Below are 19,660 nucleotides of genomic sequence, written 5' to 3'. Positions count from 1 at the left end.
TGGAAGCCCGAATTTTTTTTTATTATGTAATTTTTTTGATTTTTAGTTAATGTACTTTTTTTTATTTAAATAAAATTAACGAATTTTTCCCGTATATGTGTCGAAAATTTAATTCCGTAAATGTAGTATATTTTGAATTATTTTTATTGCGGCTGGCCTAAATCTGATGTGGCAGGTGGATTTTTTAGTGTTGCTGACGTGGCAGGGGAGAGAATGGCGGCCTATGGCTAGCCTAAGCACCATTGCGGATGCTCTAAGGGCAACTTTTCGAAATGTTAATACATATAGAAGAGAAGGATTACTTGAAAGAGAAAAGAGGTAAAAATAGACTAAAATAACTTCACAGCCTAAAAAGTAAACACAACAATAATAGTATGAAGGAGAAAAAGTATGATTATCCTCTATTTCCAAGATCTATCTGTACTAATAGAATTTTAATTATATATGGTCATTTTATTTAGTTCACTCTATTTTTATTGCACATCAACACAAATTTTGCTTTTAATTTAAATAAAAAAGGATTTTATAACCATTGATATAAAAGTATACATCAAAATTCAAAAGCTGCAAAGTAATGGTTGGTTGAGAGCAATAAACAATGGTTTAAAATAATAATTGTTAAGAAAAGAAAAGATTTGTCATGATCAAATCACCATAAATTAGGAATCAATTACACAAGTCAATTACCATGTACACTCTCCGTCCACAATTAATAGTCTCATTTCTAAATGGCGCGGGTTTTAAGAAATGTTAAGAAAAGTGGGTGGAAGAAAGTTAGTGGAATAGGAGTCTCACTTGTATATATTAGTTTTAAATGATATGTGAGAGGAATGAGTTAGTGGAATGTGGGGTCTTTTTACCATTTATGGTAATTATAAACCGGGACTCTTATTCGTGGACGGACCAAAATAGAAAAACGGGACTCTTATTTATGGACGGAGGGAGTAATATTTCTCTTAGAATAGAATTACCATGCATATTGCTTTCCTTAACCCTCCGTCCACGAATAAGAGTCTCGTTTTTTTATTTTAGTTCGTCCAGAATAAGAGTTCCGGTTCACTTTTACCATAAATGGTACTAGGGTCTCACCTCCACCTGACTCATTCCACTCACATTTTATTTAAAACTACTCTCTACGTCCCGGATAATTCGTCCCAGTTTTCCATTTCGGTCCGTCCCACACAATTTGTCTCATTTCACTTTTACCATTTTTTACAGTGGATCTCATATTCCACTAACTCATTCCTATTCACATTTTATTATAAAACTAATATATAAAGGTAGGACCCACATTCCACTAACTTTTTCAACCCACTTTTCATTACGATTCTTAAAACTCGTGCCCGGTCAAAGTGACCCAAATTATCCGGGACGGAGGGAGTAATATATACAAGTGAGACCTTGTTCCACTAACTTTTTTTCTACCCACTTTTATTAATATTTCTTAAAACCCGAGCCGCCATTGAATCAGACTCTTAATGACGGAAGGAGGGCGGAAATTAAACAATAATTACCCAAAACAGATATGCTTCATGTATGTTCATAGTAAAAGCATGCATGTCTTTTCTTAGCAAATAACCTCTGCTTCTTCGAACCACCTTCCACTTGAATGTGATCTCTTCATCTCACTACACCTACTTCTTCCCCATTTGCACCTCACAAAAATTCAAAAATACCAGTTCTCCTCTCTGATTCGCTGCCTGCGCGCTGTGCCTGAGTCCTTCGCAGTCAAAGATGGGGTGGCCGAAGGGGAGACCGAGGAGAACCGTGCGTAAACTCATCTCTCTCGGCTGTATTTCGCTTTTGCACCGGTTTTTGGGGCTGTTTTCGTGTGCTAACACTTCTAGGGTTTCGATTTCTCAGAAGCGGCTGACGCGGATGGACGCGGCGGTTGACGCGATGCTGCCGTTCGGATTTTCCGAAGCTACGGTGAAGAATCGCGTGAAGAAGCTGCTGAAGGTAGATTTGTGAGCTACATTTGACTGATTTGGTTGCGATTTCTCCATTTCTCTCTGTTTTTGTGGTGCTTATTTGTTCTGATTTGGTTGTAGTAGTCGCATTGTTTGAAGTTAGGTTAAATAATCTAGCATCACACTTTGATTCAACTAAATTGAGTAGAATGAAGCGAAAATCGTCTCTCTAGGCTCAAGTTGCTAGCGAAAATCGTCTCTGTAGGCTCAAATTATTCCATATTTGCTAGAAAGTAGGCAATGCTTTGAAATCTGGTTTCTAGTAACATGTAATCCTGTTGTCAGAAGAAGTTTGTGATGAGTGTAAATGATTTCCTCATTGTTTGGCACTGCAATTTTTAATCGGAATGGGTCGATAGGTCTTTTGCTAGCTGGAGCCTGACTACTGATCTTCTTTCAGTAAATTTCAGAGATGAATTGAGCTTGCTGAGATGTTCATGACCAAAATCCATGTGTGAGCTTTGTTAGTTGAGGCTGTAAGTTAAAGCAGAGCATTCGGGTTCCAGTGGTCTTGTTTTGTTTTAGGTTAAGTTGAACTGAAGTTTGTATAAGATCAAAGAGACAAACTTTTCTAAAAACTTTCCCTTGTTTATTGTTTAAAGGTTCTTCCATAATCCATTAGTTCTTTTGCATTTATCAACTTACTTCTGTCTTTATGAGTGTAAGACAATCAAACATATATGTGTAGAGTATATGAGTAAATTTTCATGGTGTGCGGAATTGAGCAGAACAAGTGCATGCATGTAAGCAGAAAGGTGTCACATGTTGAAGAATAACTGTGTATTTGATTGTACAATATTTTTCTTATATAGGAATATGGTGGAGATGAAGGATGGCCATTCATTGAAGAATCGGCATATTCGGTACTTATTGAGTCCATTCTTGCAAATATGAATGACGATGAGCAAACCCAACTCGAAGAGAAAGATGCGCAGAATGGACTATCTGAGGTATGCCCAGTATTAGAGCACTTTTTGTCATGTTTTTATATAACAGCTTAAGTCATTTATTCTATTCTGGTGTTGATCTGTTTTCTATTTGATTGTGTCCTGCAATAACTAACAAGCATTTTTTCCAAACCGCGATCTGCTCACAATTTGTTTATGCAGAAACTGAGTTTGTAGTATAGCATCTGCACCATTGAAGGTTTTGTTAGAGATCCATGAAGATTCATATGTCTTTTAATTTTACCTCTTATTTCACAGGTCCATTTTCACTTGGTTTGAGTGAAACCTGGAATATTTGGATCTTTTTACTAACATTGAAATATTTGGGAGTTAAGTGAATCGAGTGGTAGTTCATTAGCTTCTCTGGAGATGAGGTTTTGGATGTGTGGTAGTTCATTAGCTTCTTTAGGATTCAAGAAATGAGTTGGGTCTTCACAAGTCATGCAATAGCTATATGCTAGTAAAAAGTAGTAGTTAAATTTTCTGACTTTTAGTGCCTTTGCTTTTACAATGGCTTCAGAAATCAGTTTAATTTATGTTCCAAAAGCTCTCAAGAACATGAACAAAACAAACTTTATTTTGTTTTTTTCATTTCAATAAGTTTGTTCTGTCTTATGCTCTATATAGTCACCATATATGCTTGATGATGTTCGATTTAGCTAGTCAGTTGTTATCACTTAGCATTTCATCTTAATCAACCAAGTCCACCACACTATTCTCAGCCTGTTGGAAATCAAGAAGCAAATCAGCTGTCCAACAAAACCTATGGCGATGAGGAACCTGGCTGCAGCCGAGCTTTGGATGCTCAAGAAGACATTCCATCAGATATTGTGGAGCTCCCCTCAGAAGCAGTTGCAGAGGTTACACCACTCCCATCATCATCAACACCCCGAGACAGCAATTCTCTGCTGCTGCTAGCCATGAAACGGAAGATTATTCTTGATGATGATGAGGTTATCGTTTCTAAACCAGCTGCATCAGCGGCCATGGGAGAGAGAGCCACCCTAAATGTGAGCAAATCAACTTAGACCATTTGATTTTGCATTTCAATGTGTTTGTTCTGCTTTATGCAATATATAGTCTTGATGATGTTAGGTTTTGCTAGTCATTGCTATCACTTAGCATTTTTCTATAGAACATAAACTTCAGTTCATTTTCTCTAACCAACTCTTCAATTGCTTGTATACTAATCAACCAATTTCACCACACTATTCTCAGCCTATTGTAAATCAAGAAGCTATTCAACTGCCAGACAAAACCCGTGGCAATGAGGAACCTGGCTGCAGCAGAGCTTCTGATACTCCTGAAGACGTTGTTCCATCAGATATCATGGAGCCCCCCACAGAAGCAGTTGCAGAGGCTACACCACTCCTATGCTTATTACCTCCTCAAGACATCACTCCTCTGCAGCAGTCAGCCATTAAACGGAGGCGCTTCCCTTGCTATGGTTGGATCGACAGCGATGGGGATGATGAAGATAACGAATTCATCATTTTGACACCAGCTGTATCCACAGTCAAGGGGAAGGGAGCCACTCCAAAGGTGAGTAAATCACTAAATCAACATAATTTATATTTTCTTTGCACATGTAGAGAACCGATTTCGAATTTCAACAGTTTGTACTTCCTTGATGATGTTAGAATTTGTTAGTCGGTTGTTATCACTTTGCATTACATGAACTTATAACACAATTTAGTTCATTTTCATTAGCTTGTATCCTAATCAACCACTCTCACCACACTACTCTCAGCCTGTTGGAAATCAAGAAGCGATCCAACTGTCAGACAAACCACATGGCGACAAAAAAACTGGCTGCAGTCGAGCTCCTGATACTCAAGAAGTCGTCGTTATTCCATCAGATACCACCGTTGCAGAGCTAACACCGCTCTCAGCTCCATCACCACCCGGGGTCACCACTCCTCAGCTGTCACAGCCAGCCATTAGACGGAAACGCCTCCCTTGCTATGGTTGGATCGGGATCGATGAGGATGATGATAATGAGTTCATCAATTTAACACCAGCTGCATCAAAGGCCACGGGAGAGAGAGCCACTCTGGATGGGATTGCATGGACGAAGAAACGCAGGTCAAGATGGGATGTCAAGCCCGGTGATCCTTAGCCGGTTAGGCATTCAAAGCTCTCATCTAGTCCATAAACTGGATTCATGTAAATGTATAACCTCATTGAATGACAAATTTTAACTGATTATTCAACATGATGTTTGCTTTTTGTGAGTACTTCTCGAGATTTATCTTGTTTATGTTTGAAATATGACCTGCTTTTGATGCAAGTTTTATTCAAGAATTTTATAAAGACATCAGGTTTGTTTCTTAGTTTGAAATTACTACGACGATTTATTTAGTTTTTGAGTTGACTACATTAATTTTTTTTTAGTTACTTTTGTTCTATTTGGTCTATGTTTATTGATCCACATTATATAAGATTATTTCTATTTAGTTACTTATTGTTGTATGCTTTTTTTGTTGTTTTTGAGTATTGATTTTGTATTTTATTTGTCGGCTGCTATGAAAATGATAAAGCGCAACTTAGTTGGTAAAATATATCCCATAAGTTAAAGAACCATTATTAATTTTCTTTTAAAATCTTGTAAAAACACGTAGGACTATAAGCATTTTTACACTAGTCGAAAAAGCTAGTGACACAATATTTTTTAAAGTAAACGCCAAAACTGGTTCGCACATATGTTCATTTTATGATTTTGGTCATATGCTTTATCTTTTAAACTTTTGCAATCTGAACATTTCAACCTGAATTTTGACCGATTTTGAACGGTTTTAACTCGAATGAGATTGTTAAAACCATCAAAATCGGGTTAAAACCGTTTAAAAAATTGACGGAATTGTTAGTGTAGCACTAATTGTCATCCGAGTTGAAATGTTCAGGATGCAAAAATTCAAAAGATAAAGTATAAGACCAAAATCATAAAATTGGCATATGTTCGGGACCAGTTTTGACTTTTACTCTATTTTTTTATCGGAAATGATCACCTAATCTGGATCCTAATACATTTCCTACTCTACCCCTCACAAACATGATAGTGGACCCACCATTATATTTTATGTTTGTGAGAGGTGGAGTAGGAAATGTATTAGGATCCGGATTAAGTGATCCTTTCCGATTTTTTATTGCTTTGTTTGATTAAATTGGGTCGCTTGTTTAATCAATGTTTTATCGGCCCAAATGAAATTGGCCCATCTCAAATTAGGAGTTCTTCTTCTTCATCTGAAGCGAAGCATGCTTCCTTTGAAAAGAAAAGATTTTTGATGTAGAATCGAGAGGAATCGGGTTATGAACAGATTCCTTTCACCACGTGGGTGCAGGAGTTTCTCTAGCGGGAAAGATTTACTCTTTGAATCGAATAAGAATTTAACCGAGCTGCTCAAATCGGGCCGAATTGATGATGCGAGGAAACTGTTCGGTGAAATGCCTCAACGAGATGAGGTCACGTGGAACGCGATGATAGCTGGCTACGGGAATTCAGGGAGGCTTGCTGATGCACGGAAACTGTTTGATGAAGCTCCCAAACGCAGTGCGATCACGTGGTCATCACTTGTTTCGGGTTACTGCAAAATGGGTTGCGAGGTCGAGAGTTTTAAGTTGATCTACGAAATGCAGCTTGATGGATTCAAGCCTCGTCATTTCACTCTTGGAGGTGTGCTGAGGATGTGTTCGATAAAGGGTCTGATCGCAAGAGGCAAGCAGATTCATGGTTATGCGGTGAAGACTCGATTGGATTTGGATCATTTCGTTGTCACGGGCCTGATTGATGTTTACGCAAAGTGTTTGTGCATTGTGGAGGCGGAGAATCTCTTTGGGAGCATGTCTGGAGATAGAAATCACGTCACTTGGACTGCGATGGTCACGGGGTATTCACAGAACGGTGATGCTGATGGAGCAATGCGGTGTTTTAGGGGAATGAGGGCAGAGGGGGTTGAGGCTAATCAGTACACATTCCCGGGAGTGTTGGTGGCGTGTGCAGCCGTTTCTGATATTAGATACGGGGTGCAGGTGCATTCTTGCGTTGTTCGTGGTGGTTTTGAGGCTAATGTGTTTGTGCAGAGTGCCTTGATTGATATGTACACGAAATGTGGGGATCTGAGTAGCGCTTGGAGGGTGGTGGAGGCGATGGAGGTTGATGATTTGATTTCTTGTAATGCCATGATTGTTGGATGCGTGAGACAGGGTTCTCCCGAGCAAGCTTTGGCTTTGTTTCGGATGATGCATCAAAAAAGCATGAAACTTGATGAGTTCACCTATCCCTCTGTGTTAAACTCTGTTGCCTTGTTGAAGGATGTGAATACTGGGAAGATAGTTCATTCTTTGGTTGTGAAATCTGGTTTTGAAGGTTATACGCTCGTGAGCAACGCGCTCATTGATATGTATGCTAAACAGAACAACTTCGATCCGGCATTAAGACTGTTTGATGAATTGGTGGAGAAGGATGTGATCTCATGGACTTCCCTCATCACTGGCTGTGCTCATAACGGTCTATATGAAAGTTCCCTTAAGTTATTTTGTCGAATGCGGAGAGATGGGATGGCTTCTGATCGTGTTCTTGCTTCCACTGTCATGAGTTCTTGTGCTGAGTTGGCTTTGCTAGATTTAGGGCAGCAAGCTCATGCGAATTGTGTCAAATCTGGGCTTGATGATTCGCCTTCAGTTGACAACTCTCTCGTCTCATTTTATGCTCACTGTGGGTGTTTGGAAGATGCAAAGAGGGTGTTCGACTCAATGAGAACACGAAATGTGGTTTCTTGGACTGCATTGATTGTTGGCTACGCGCAAAATGGTGAAGAGATCAAGTCCCTCCAGCTCTATGACGAAATGAGGGCTGGTGGCGTTGAGCCCGACTACATCACTTTCATAGGGTTGCTGTTTGCGTGCAGCCATGCGGGTCTGGCTGAACAGGGCCAACGCCACTTCGAGTCCATGGTTAGGGATTACGGGATAAGGCCCGGCCACGATCACTATGCTTGCATGATCGATCTTCTGGGAAGATCAGGGAGATTCGACGAAGCAGAGAAGCTGCTAAGAGAAATGGAATTCGAGCCCGATTCAACTATGTGGAAATCTCTGCTCTCTGCCTGCAGAAAACATGGAAATCTTGATCTTGCAAAGAGAGCGGCAGCAGCTCTGATTGAGCTAGAACCTCAAGATCCCGTGGCCTATGTGTTGCTTTCAAACATGTATTCCGCAGCTGGGAAGTGGGAAGAAGCTGCTTCGACCCGAAGCTCGATGAAAGTGAAGGGCGTGGTGAAAGAACCTGGCCGGAGCTGGGTGGAGATGAATGGCAGGGTGCACACCTTCACCTCCGATGACCGAAACCATCTGGAAGCAGGCGCGATCTACTCGAAGGTCGATGAGGTGTTGATGTTGATCAAGGCAGCGGGCTATGTTCCCGACATGAGCTTTGCACTTCACGACATCAATGAGGAGGGGAAAATGCACGGCCTCGCCTACCACAGCGAGAAGCTGGCACTGGCGTTCTGCCTCCTCAAGCTGACCGAGGGCGCGCCTGTTCGGATCTACAAGAATGTCCGGGTCTGCGGTGACTGCCATTCCGCGATGAGGTTCGCGTCTCTGGTCTATCGACGGCATATTGTTCTTAGAGATTCGAATCGGTTTCATCATTTTAAAGGAGGGGTTTGTTCTTGCAATGACTACTGGTAGAGTCTTTTTCCCCTCTTCTTCTCAGTATTTGACGACGCCGATGGACGCTGTGGTCGACGTGAAGCTGCCGTTTGGATATGCGGAAGCAATGCTTAAGGAACGTGTGAAGAAGCTGCTCAAGGTAAAGTTGGAACTACATCACTATTTTAGTTCTAATTTTCACAATTTTACTTTTATGTTTTTTACTTTGCATTTTGTTACTTTTATGTTTTTTTTAACCCCTTTTTCTATTGATTGTGTGTCCTGCAATAACTAACAGGCATTTCTTTTACAAACCATGATCTGCTCACATTTTGTTTATGCAGTAACTTAGTTTGTAGAGTAGCATTTACACAGTTGAAGGTTTAACCAATTTGTGCTGTTTAGAGTCCTATGAAGATTCATCTGTTTTCTACTTCTGCCTCTTACTTCATAATGTACCCTAATGAATTAGGTCCATTTTCACTCGGCATGAGCGATCACTCGAGCTGCAGCCGAGCGTTTGATGCTCAAGAAGACGTGGTTCCAGATATCGTGGAGCCCCTCACAGAAGCGGTTGCAGAGGTTACACCACTCATCTTCATCACCATTCACCACCTCGAGCCACCACTCCTCGGCTGCGACTACTAGCCATTAGACACCAGCTGCATCAAAGGCCACGGGGAGAGAGCCACTCTGAATGTGAGCACATGGACGAAGAAATGCAGGTCAAGATGAGATGTCAAGTCCCGCGGGCAACCTTGGAAATCGACAATAACATCAAATTTTTATTTTTGGATGATCTTTTAATTTCCTGATTTTAGTATAATATTTTTTTACGCTATTAAACATCCTATTTTGTTTGGCATAAATTTTAAATTTATTAAATATAACAGCAAATGAAAAGAAAATAGTGGAATAGGGGTGTGTTAGGGTTCTTACAGCATTTTAGTGTAAAACACAGCACAAATCACAATCCTTGGATCCTTAGATTGGATGGTTGTGATAAGCTACATTATTATACTAAAAATCTATATTATTAGACAAGGTACATTATTAGACTGGAAAGGTACATCATTAGACTAAAATGCTACATTATTATCCGAACTACATTATTAGGCTAAAAAACTACTCCCTCCGTCCCACAAAAGATGTCACACTTTCCACTTTAGTTTGTCCCACAAAAGATGTCACATTTCTCTTTTTAGAAAAAGTTGTCTCTCACATGAATATAAAAATTATATTTTCTCTGTCCATTTAACACACAAAACAAAACCTCCTAAAATTCCGTACCGTCCCACAAGTGTGACATCTTTTGTGGGACCGATGGAGTACATTATTAGATGACATGTGACATTCATCTGACCGTTAGATCACAAGATCCAATGGACGGCAAGTGTTTTGAGTTTTACCTACACTTAGAGTTTTGATATGAATACATCCCTGTGGAATAAACGAACCCATAATTATGAATAAAATTACAATTATATTCGTTAGTAAAATACTCCATGAGGTATACTTAAAAATAATAAAAATAAACTATGACAATCATAACCGGAAAAGTAAATAGGAGATGTCAATATTAATGATAGATGAAACTTGAAAGAGTAAAATTTAGTGATAATATCCATTCTCAAACTCAAGAAAGAGTGATAAGGTTACCAACAAGGACACGTGGCCGAATGTCACTCGTTGAAGGGAAGCAAATTAGATTTTATATGCTAACCGAAATAACGAACCCATAATCAAGAATAAAATAAATTATTTTTAGAAAAATCATTTGTCGGTTCTGATTCATTTGTGTAGTGTAGATAAGATATTTCCAGCTCAAGAGCAGAAACTCCCTTTCCCAGCTGCGAAAGCTTCAATTTTGATTCGATTCCCACATAATCAGACCCTAATTGCTCGATTCCGATGGCTGCGTTGTTCAATTGATTGCTAAATTCCTTCAATTTTTTTTTTTAAATTCTGCAGTGATGAACTTATCGGCGAGTTTTGGCGGGAGTCTCATCCTTCCCGTTTCTCGCTGCGATTCTTGCAGTCGGGTTTGCTTTTCGCCTCCGGGAACTGTGGGATGGAAATTGAGCTCGCGCTGCTTGTTGAGGTGCTTTTGGATTAGTGTTTATTGGCTTTGATTTGATTTTTTTGAAATTTAGGTTATAATTTGGGGATTTTTGGTGTAGGAAGAAGGTGATTAGGAGAAGTAGCGAGGCAAAGACGGAGCCTGTGAGTAATAACGATGAGGTAATTGTTGGTGGTTTTCGTTGTGTATATGTTCATGTTTTGGTTGGTCAGATTTGGTTGAAATGAGAAGTGATTTTTGAAGGAAAGTAACTCTCATGGTGGGGATGGATTTGTGTCGAGTGATTCGTCTCTCGCGAATGAGGATTCTCAGAATGTGGTTAGTGATCAGTTTGATTTCTGAAAAAAGAAGAAATTGGTTTGTGTTTGTTGATGTGCTAGTTTCTTTTTTTAGGATGATAATCCATCGGGTGAGTCGAACGTGTTTGAGTCGAAAGAGTTTGCAAACGAAGGAAGTGATGGAACCAGTGAGGCCCAAGTCAAGAGTGAGGTGCTCTTCGAATTATCTAGTTGTTCGATTAGAGCATTTTTTTCGATTGGTTGTCCAATTTTGTTGCTCTCCCTTTTGCCCTTTTGATGTAGGTGTTTTTTTTCTGCATATTGTTTTGTTGATTCGATGATTTTATAGGATGATAATGAAGTTCAAATTACGAGTGGTTCGCCTCTTCCAGGTCTGAAGGTGATTACAATGTAGTAGTTATATGTTATGTTGATGCCTTTCTCCTCTCACTCTGATGGAATCTACTTCCCTTTTTCTATACGAGCAGCAGCAAGAGTTCGATGAGTCAATAAGAATTTCGAAGGAAACAATTGACATTCTGAAGGATCAGGTTTTTGGTTTCGACACCTTCTTCATAACCAGTCAGGAACCCTATGAAGTAAGTTCTTTTGATTATCTGGTTGTAGCAACGATGCCATCGAAAACCCCTGATTTGTGATCTCTTTGCTATAGGGTGGTGTGTTATTCAAGGGAAACCTACGAGGACAAGCTGCCAAAAGTTATGAAAAAATAGCTACGAGAATGGAAGTTGGTGATTCAGCATCCACCATGTGTGTTTAAGTACATTCTTGAACACGGTCATATTATTTCTTACGTGAATTCGCGTATCATGTACAGGACAAATTTGGAGATCTATATAAACTGTTCCTTCTAATTAATCCCGAGGATGATAAGCCTGTCGCGGTTGTGGTACCTAGGAAGACACTGCAACCGGATACCACTGGTGAATTGTTAGCTCTGCTTGTGTTAGATATTGTTCGTAATCTTCTCTGTTGAAATGGTAAAAGATAATCTCAAGATTGCTTCTGCATCATGGTTTTAAAATGCAGCTGTTCCCGAGTGGTTTGCTGCCGGGGCTTTTGGATTGGTCACGCTGTTCACCTTACTTCTGAGAAATGTTCCTGCATTACAGACGAATGTATTGTGAGTTTTCTGTTTTACCGTGTGTATCAACTATTCGTAGAGCGGATGTTCTTTGTTATATCACTAGTTCTTGTAAATCTTTTTCAATAATCACCATGAAATTTCCAAGATTTCAACATGAAAATAGCTGTGCAACAATATCCTTCATTGTCCTCACCTTGATTTAGCTTGCCAATTTCCTTTTTCAATGTGGGTGAATGTCTAGTTCGATCCCTCATCTTTGCAAATTCATTTTCATCTGGCCATTGACATAAGTATATCTTTCTTCTCCAGATCAGTACTTGAAAATGCCGAGTTGTTGAAGGATGGCCTTCCGGGAGCCCTTGTTACAGCACTTATTCTAGGCATACATGAAATCGGTCATATTATAGTTGCAAAAGAAGCTGGGATTAAGATGGGTGTGCCATATTTTGTCCCTAGTTGGCAGGTGAGAGATTATGATTTTCATCTTTATTTTATCGAAAAAACTGCTTTATTTTATATTTTACAAAGAATAAACTGTACAAAATGAAATATTATAACCCTAGACTTCATCAGTAAAACAAGTCATGCTTCAAATAACTAATGAGCTTCAAATGGCAGATAGGCTCCTATGGAGCTATAACGAGGATACTGAATATCGTACGCAAGCGTGAAGATCTCTTGAAAGTTGCAGCAGCCGGTCCTTTAGCTGGCTTTGCTTTAGGCTTTGTTCTTCTGCTTTTAGGATTCATTTTACCACCCACTGATCAGCTAGGTATAGTCGTGGATCCATCGGTATTTCATGAATCACTCCTAGTTGGGGGAATAGGTAAACTTGATTTGCTTTTCTTTTTCGAATTAAACACCACTTCCATACATCAATCATTTTGATACTATCTTGATTGAAACGTCGTAGCTAAGCTTCTCCTCGGAGGAGCTCTCAAAGAACGCACCCCTCTTTCAGTCAATCCAGTTGTGCTATGGGCATGGGCCGGACTTCTGATCAATGCCATTAACAGCATTCCTGCCGGAGAGCTTGATGGAGGACGGATTGCATTTTCTCTTTGGGGGAGAAAGGTGCGTACGAATCTAGCAGTTGATGTGCCAATTACTGATCTTAGCTGAACAATCTTGGAATTTTTTGGCAGGCTTCATCGCGCTTAACTTCAGCGTCCATTGTGCTTCTTGGACTGTCCTCATTGTTCAGCGACGTGGCGTTCTACTGGGTGGTGCTGATATTCTTCCTGCAACGAGGGCCGATTGCTCCGCTTTCAGAGGAGATTACGGAACCCGAGGACAAGTACAAAGCCCTGGGAGTTGTGGTTTTGGTGTTGGGACTGCTTGTGTGCTTGCCATATCCATTCCCTTTTACTAGTGACGATTTACTTAATTTTTAGCTTTATTTTACCCTTTTATTTAGCATCTGCATAGGTTATCCAATGTGTTGTTTGTAAATGAATAATGAGATGCATCACAATTTTGCCTATACTTTTTCGATTTTCATGTGACTCGAATCTCAACCTAATGATCGGAGAAGAAGTGTCTTATTAACTCTTTGTAAGCTTCCCTGTTTATGAATTATGAGGAAATACCATAGTGGAAGGCATATAGTGGGTCCCGCCTGCTCCCGTCCGATGTACATTTGTCTAAGTGTGCACCGTTGTGCGACTGTCGTATCTTGAATTTTTTTATTTGAAGAGCGATAAATATTTACATAACCCGTTGTTGTCACGTTCAGTGCGAACCTAATACGACTTATAGTTTCCATATTAACGATAGTGCTAAATTATACGTATAATGTAAATAATGTGCACAAAAATGGGTTTCTCGCGGAGGCTAATGCCGAGATCAAAGGATTATTAATTCGAGTTGTGGAGGTATTTTCGATTTGAGATGCTCCCGGGCATGTTTTCGGGCTGTTTCGTGGCGCTTGATCTGAGCATCCGTCAGAGGCAATCTATGTTGAACTTGGTTGCGAGGATCGATCACGATCTTCTGCAGCGCAACCGCGTTTTCAACGAAGTAGATAGCGAGTTCAGCATCACTTGTACGACCATAGTACCCACCAATCTCCACCAGTTTTAGGTGCTCGTGGGCGCATTTGGGTGCTCGCCTCATTTCTGTTCGTTTCAGGGTTGACACGATTGACATCCATCTCAACTGCAACACGGTTACACGTGTTGAGACATGGAAAATACATGAATTATGAGTTAGCAAGAAAAATGGTTCCATTTTCCAAATAGTAAACATACATGATTGTAAAAAGACAAAGCCAAAACATGTATGATGAGCTAACTAAGACTTTGCAACAAGAAAGCTTATTATGCACACTATAAATAGGCATTAGGCCTTTCCTCTAAATAAGGAAAATATGTGAACAAAGTGAAAGCAATCAACTTACAAGATCATAACAAACTACTTTTCTTATATGCACAAATACATAACACCAAAATCATGAGTTAACATGTCCAATACCAAGTCCAAATACATACCTTCATTGCAAATCTCTTCAAATTAGGGCATGACTTTATAAGGTACGCGAACTCGAGAAGACTATCGTCATCCCACGCTCCAACGTTTAGAATTAGCTCCTTGAGGCCAGGCAAAGCAGGAAAGGAGAAATTCTCTGCATCCTTCTGGAAAACAAAGAAGCCAATCACAATTCATAATTCACACTCATTTTAAGTCCCTAAAGAGATAAATCATGCCATGTACTCACTTTAGTATGATGTATACCCAATGTAAGAATCTCAATCTGATCAAGACAGCAAGAAAGTTGTCCAAACACATTAGTCTGAAGCGCGGAATGTCCTTCCATAATCGAGACATCAACGAGCATTGGAACGTTGCTGAGAACTAAATCAATGACATGACCCACATAACTAAACGACACAATGTTCGAGTTTGAGATCTCTATCGTCTCTATCCCCTGACAACACTTTATCTCGAGGCACTTAAGCCGCGGAAGCTTGAAGCCATCAACCTTCACACTCCTCAAACCCTCGGCCGAATGTAAGGAAAAACTCTGCAGCTCTGGACACCTCAACAAGAAACAATCTAGAGCTTCTTCACTCACATTCACACATTTAAGTGAGAGGGCTTTAAGGCCTTTCAACCAAGCCAACATGTCGGGATTGTAAGGGAAAGAATAGTTGTACGTGGGCCAACAACGAGCCTCCTCGTTTCCCAACAAGTCCAACTCAAGCCTCTGAACTCTCTTTGCAATAGCGAATTCAACCCAATTGTCAATAACATCACTCAAACTCTTATCCAGAATGAAACAAATCCTAACGAGATCCAATGCCGGCCCTCTATGTTGCCTCATCACGCGGTTCACCCAATTAACGTACTTTTTCCTCTCAGGGATCCTCAGTTTGAGATCAGCAGCAATGCTGACCAGTTTGTCATCAACATCAAAGTCTAATCTAGCTACATTAGTCCATAAATAGCACCATCGTCTCGACAAAACGCTAGTAACACCGGCTTCCTTGAGCGTTAAATGCGATGTTTGAATGTGCAATAAATGGAGTTAGGTAGTGGAATGTGGGATCTCTTTGACTTTTTGTGTGTAATAAATTTGTTAGAACTATTCAAAATAATGGCATTTTGTGTAAATTTTGCCAAAAATAAAGGTATTTTTGATGTCCAAATATAGTAAGTAGGAAGTGTGACTCTTAATGGGGAACGGACCGAAATTGAAAAGTGTGACTCTTAATCGGGGGACGGAGGGAGTAACCAGCTTAGCTATCTTGACGATAACGAGGAATGGGTGTTAGTGGAAATATATTACTCCCTCCGTCCCGGATAATTCGACTCACTTTGACCAGACACGGTTTTTAAGAAATGTAATAGAAAGTGAGTTGAAAAAGTTAGTGGGATGTGAGTCATACTTTTATATATTAGTTTTATAATAAAATGTGAGTAGGAATGAGTTAGTGGAATATGAGATCCACTAAAAAAATGGTAAAAGTGAAATGGGTCAAATTATCCGGAACGGACTAAAATGGAATACTCGGTCAAATTATCCAGAACGGACCAAAATGGAATACTGGATCAAATTATCTGAGACGGAAGGAGTATCACACTAATATAACATTAAATATGAGTATCCTAAATTGGATTTAAAAAAGTGGGAAATGAGTGAGGAAAATCACCCACGTCACAAATTATGTGAAAAGATTAAAAAATTGTTAAAATTTATAATATCTTTCACTAATTTCCATCAAAGAATTAAAACACTATAATACAAACAAAGAATGGTACATATGCACGGGGATTACCCGAAGTCAAGTAATGTGCTTACGTCTTAGGCAAAACATGACATATTTATTTATTCAATGTAATATTGTGACAGAATTATTCAAAATTAATATAATAAGTACATTTTTGCTATTAGCATAAGGTGGGTCATTTTTATTAAAATGCTAAAATAATGAGATAAAATCGAAATAGAAACAACAAAAGTTTTATACTCCTAAATCTTTATAGTGAAATGGATCAGTCTGTTACTCCCATATGTTCCAATTTCTTATAATCAACTTCTCCAAAGATTTGATGTTTGCCAAAGGCTTGTAGCTCACAATGCCTACAATAGTCAACTTTTTAAGAGACGAGCTGGAAAATTCGTCAATTGATTGCAACTTTTGGAGGTTAGGAAATAGCTTGACACTACCTACACCCACTGATTCTATGCAGCGGCGGTCGATTGAGCGCTGCCGGAAAACATTATTATCGACCTTTGACCAATTGCAGCTCTGCCTCCGACCCCACAGCAGCTTCAACTCCACCCTGTAGGTCGAGCAAATGCACACTCTCATACTTTCACGTATAGTGTATTTATTTTAATTAATTTTCAAAAATTTATTTAAATTTAAATGCACCCTCTCATTTCTTCTAATTTTTCTCATGCATATTTTTACATCTTTTGAGTAGAATTCCTTGCTCCGCTTCTAAAGGATATTCTAAGAAATTAAATATCGCTCACTGAAATTGGAATATGACTATTTAAAATACAATGATTAAAATTATTATTTAAACATTATAGTATTACATTAAATTTTTATTATCCGACCCCACGGATTTTATTTTCTGGATCTGTTATTGACATCACATGATCCAGCATGCTTGAAGATTCTCCTCACTAAAGTAGTAGTCACATCTTGTCACGTGACATGGCCTATCATGGCACCGGTACACATAGTAGCCATCAAAGCATGGTTGCGGCATCGGCAGCGGTGGTGGCCCGTGTCCGAAGTAGCACGGGCCTCCACCGTATCCTTGTGAGCACGGCCCGCAACAACTCCTCACCTTGACTTTCTTATTGGTCTTTTCGGGCTTGTCGGTTTTTGTGGGCTCGTTCTTGGGTGGGTCAACGATTTTGATGCTTTTGATGACTTTTGCACCTTTGCGGCATAATTTGTCTTGAATTTTCTCCGGATTGCAACATACAACAGTTATTTCTATCTCGTTTTCCTTCTTCTTGTACACCTGGTCACTAATTTCTTTTCTCCAACAAAAAAAAATTAATCAACTTAGCAATTTAAAAAAAAATAATTGAAATAGTGAATAGCATAGTAGGTATACGATGATGATGCATTATCTCGTGTGGTGGATTATAGAGAAGACTAATCAATTATTAGACTATCAAAGTTGCAGATAAAAACAACTTCTATTAGTACAAATGACAGCAAATAATTGTATATGCTTATTCGTTTTTCCAAATAAACAGATATTTAAAGTGTGAAACGGTTGGGTACGTACAGTGTAGACTATGCTTATTTGTATATATAATAATAAAATGGAAATGTATACGCTCTATGGGCTTGGGCTTGGGCTTTTTGGGCTCTATGGGCTTGGGCTTCTCGGCCTTCTCAGGCTTGAGAGGGTCAACGATTTCGATGCTTTTGATGACTTTTGCACGTTTGCAGCATAATTTGATGACTTCTCGTACTAATGTGAGTTCGGGTGGATAAAAACTACTCACAGGGAAATTCGCAGATAATTTTCTTGACTTTCTTGAAGCAGCAAGGACATTGGAGATCAACCTTGAGCACCATGATCGTCACCTATTTCATTTCATCCATAACTCAATTAATCAAAAGTAAATTTCCAAAATTTCAATTCTACATGCATGATCAAGAAAATTTGGATATTACCTTCTCAGCCATGGATAGCTATGAATGTCTTGATACAATTATTGTGAGCAAAATTGATGAGAGAGAGAAAGAGACCTTTGGTGAGAGAAGTAATTATAGGAAGAGGAATGAATTGAAAAAAGAATGATATAATGACACGTCTATTATTCGGAAGGTGTTGAAATTAATGAAATCTTCAAATTCTCTCACAAAAAATTGCAAGTAAAAGAGGAGCCTAAATTGCTCATGACTATTTACACTGTGTTTGCATGTGCTGTGGCTTTGATAGAAACTTCTTACCTTCCTTTAATGAAGTAAATACACTTCATTCATAATTATCAAACTAATTCTAATTCCTTTCAATTGAAAACTGTTAAAAGGTTTGGTGAAATGGAGTTGTAAGTTTGGAACCCCTTTTTTTAAAAAATTACAAATAAAAAAAAAATCATAAGAAAATAATTGTTTTGGGCCTCGAAAGATTTTTTTTTACTTTGATGCAAAATTTTCTACTTTTTTTTAATACTCCCTCCGTCCCGCTTTAGCAGTCCCATTGACTTTTCAACACTCGTTTTGTAAAAATGATATTATCTATATTATTCTATTTTTTACTTTATTATTTCTCTACTTTAACTATTTATTATCATTTTTATAAAACGAGTGCAGAAAAGTCAATGAGACTGCTAAAGCGGGACGGAGGGAGTATATAGTTATAATAAATTAGTCATACCTATCCAATAATCTATAATAGGAGTAGAATATAAAGAACTCACTATTCACTCGGTTTTTGATATGTACACCACATGGGCAGCCACGAAACTTCTCTTAATTATTACTCCCTTCGTCCGCGAATAGGAGTCCCGGTTGGCCATTTTCATCCGTCCGCCATTAGGAGTCCCGGTTAGACATTTTATCTTGGGAGTATAAAAATGACTCCACTTTTCCCTTAATTTAGAAGCTGCAATTAATTTTAATCCACTTTGATTGCAAATAATAATATTAATGGGTCCCACATTCCACTATCACACACTTTAATTATTACACTCAAACTTTTCTTAAAACCCGCACCCAACTCAACTGGGACTCCTATTTGCGGACATAGGGAGTAATTACGTTTCTAGATTCATTAAATCTTGATTATGGAGATGGAAGAGTTTCAAGAATATGAGAATTAGTGTCGGTTGCATCTTAATCAGACATTTTCCATTTATTGATTAACTAATTGGGGTTTTGGGGGTGATCAATTTAATTAGTTGTTACTTTAATTAATGTGGAAATTGTATTCTAACTAATGTGGGACGTGTCTATTCACTAGTGGCCTTTGAGTTGAAATTTGGCAGAGACATTTACTAGTTTTCATTTAGGTTTATGCACTTCGATGACTTAGGCTTATCTAATTAATTAAGTGTTTACTGATCGGTCATTTGAAGGATGAGCATGAGGTATTGTCATTATTTGTCAATTGAAATCCAAAGCAAATTTAGTGAATTACCGACT

The 19,660-nt window shown here is 38.8% G+C and overlaps 4 protein-coding genes and 1 long non-coding RNA gene across 9 annotated transcripts; 3 read left to right on the top strand and 2 right to left on the bottom strand.

Moving 5' to 3' along the window:
* Nucleotides 1–1,644: 1,644 nt before the first annotated feature.
* LOC125202011 lies at nt 1,645–5,154 on the top strand. Its single transcript, XM_048100326.1, has 6 exons — nt 1,645–1,767; nt 1,864–1,959; nt 2,783–2,920; nt 3,640–3,927; nt 4,136–4,459; nt 4,668–5,154. Exons 1-6 carry the CDS (start codon nt 1,735–1,737, stop codon nt 5,034–5,036), a joined length of 1,248 nt encoding a protein of 415 aa, XP_047956283.1. The 5' UTR covers nt 1,645–1,734; the 3' UTR covers nt 5,037–5,154.
* Nucleotides 5,155–6,143: 989 nt separating this feature from the next.
* LOC125215254 (pentatricopeptide repeat-containing protein At2g01510, mitochondrial) lies at nt 6,144–9,445 on the top strand. Of its 2 annotated transcripts, none has more exons than XM_048116632.1 (2): nt 6,144–8,729; nt 9,082–9,445. In XM_048116632.1, the coding sequence occupies exon 1, from the start codon at nt 6,227–6,229 to the stop codon at nt 8,606–8,608; it is 2,382 nt and encodes a 793-aa protein (XP_047972589.1). In that variant the 5' UTR covers nt 6,144–6,226; the 3' UTR covers nt 8,609–8,729; nt 9,082–9,445. The 2 variants fall into 2 exon arrangements, with proteins under 2 accessions (XP_047972589.1, XP_047972581.1); XM_048116624.1 differs by having other exon boundaries at nt 9,042–9,445.
* Nucleotides 9,446–10,373: 928 nt separating this feature from the next.
* LOC125202084 (probable zinc metalloprotease EGY2, chloroplastic) lies at nt 10,374–13,540 on the top strand. 4 transcript variants are annotated; one of them, XM_048100409.1, is made up of 13 exons: nt 10,374–10,670; nt 10,750–10,810; nt 10,893–10,967; nt 11,043–11,138; nt 11,277–11,327; nt 11,419–11,526; nt 11,601–11,675; nt 11,766–11,871; nt 11,978–12,071; nt 12,345–12,498; nt 12,654–12,861; nt 12,949–13,109; nt 13,181–13,540. In XM_048100409.1, the coding sequence occupies exons 1-13, from the start codon at nt 10,543–10,545 to the stop codon at nt 13,427–13,429; spliced, it is 1,566 nt and encodes a 521-aa protein (XP_047956366.1). In that variant the 5' UTR covers nt 10,374–10,542; the 3' UTR covers nt 13,430–13,540. The 4 variants fall into 4 exon arrangements, with proteins under 4 accessions (XP_047956366.1, XP_047956365.1, XP_047956368.1 ...); XM_048100408.1 differs by having other exon boundaries at nt 10,375–10,670; nt 11,416–11,526; XM_048100411.1 differs by having other exon boundaries at nt 10,597–10,670; nt 11,277–11,319.
* A 340-nt stretch (nt 13,541–13,880) lies between these two features.
* LOC125213811 (putative F-box/FBD/LRR-repeat protein At5g62970) lies at nt 13,881–15,531 on the bottom strand (the record flags this gene model as incomplete). The annotated part of the gene is made up of 3 exons (XM_048114556.1): nt 13,881–14,192; nt 14,525–14,668; nt 14,752–15,531. Coding segments are annotated over 3 exons (1,236 nt in total), but the record flags the coding sequence as incomplete, so codon positions are not given.
* Nucleotides 15,532–17,063: 1,532 nt separating this feature from the next.
* Nucleotides 17,064–18,248, bottom strand: LOC125201155. The gene is made up of 3 exons (XR_007172845.1): nt 18,188–18,248; nt 18,016–18,097; nt 17,064–17,533 (listed from the first exon to the last, which is right to left on the bottom strand). It is a non-coding gene; the product is annotated as an uncharacterized LOC125201155 (long non-coding RNA).
* Nucleotides 18,249–19,660: the final 1,412 nt, after the last annotated feature.

This window comes from Salvia hispanica, chromosome 1 (genome assembly GCF_023119035.1).
Source record: "Salvia hispanica cultivar TCC Black 2014 chromosome 1, UniMelb_Shisp_WGS_1.0, whole genome shotgun sequence".
Taxonomy (NCBI): domain Eukaryota; kingdom Viridiplantae; phylum Streptophyta; class Magnoliopsida; order Lamiales; family Lamiaceae; genus Salvia; species Salvia hispanica.
Note: the sequence above shows the minus strand (reverse complement) of the source record. Positions and strands in the feature narration are given on the sequence as shown.

What these genes read in the sequence shown, in the direction of transcription:
- LOC125202084 (XM_048100408.1), top strand. Translation starts at nt 10,543, where the DNA reads ATGAACTTATCGGCGAGTTTTGGCGGGAGTCTCATCCTTCCCGTTTCT. An exon ending in GCATTACAGACGAATGTATT is followed by an intron (nt 12,072 to 12,344) that starts GTGAGTTTTCTG and finishes TTTCTTCTCCAG; the next exon opens with ATCAGTACTTGAAAATGCCG. An exon ending in ACTCCTAGTTGGGGGAATAG is followed by an intron (nt 12,862 to 12,948) that starts GTAAACTTGATT and finishes GAAACGTCGTAG; the next exon opens with CTAAGCTTCTCCTCGGAGGA.
- LOC125202011 (XM_048100326.1), top strand. Translation starts at nt 1,735, where the DNA reads ATGGGGTGGCCGAAGGGGAGACCGAGGAGAACC. An exon ending in GAGAGAGAGCCACCCTAAAT is followed by an intron (nt 3,928 to 4,135) that starts GTGAGCAAATCA and finishes CACTATTCTCAG; the next exon opens with CCTATTGTAAATCAAGAAGC. An exon ending in GGAAGGGAGCCACTCCAAAG is followed by an intron (nt 4,460 to 4,667) that starts GTGAGTAAATCA and finishes CACTACTCTCAG; the next exon opens with CCTGTTGGAAATCAAGAAGC.
- LOC125215254 (XM_048116632.1), top strand. Translation starts at nt 6,227, where the DNA reads ATGAACAGATTCCTTTCACCACGTGGGTGCAGGAGTTTCTCTAGCGGG.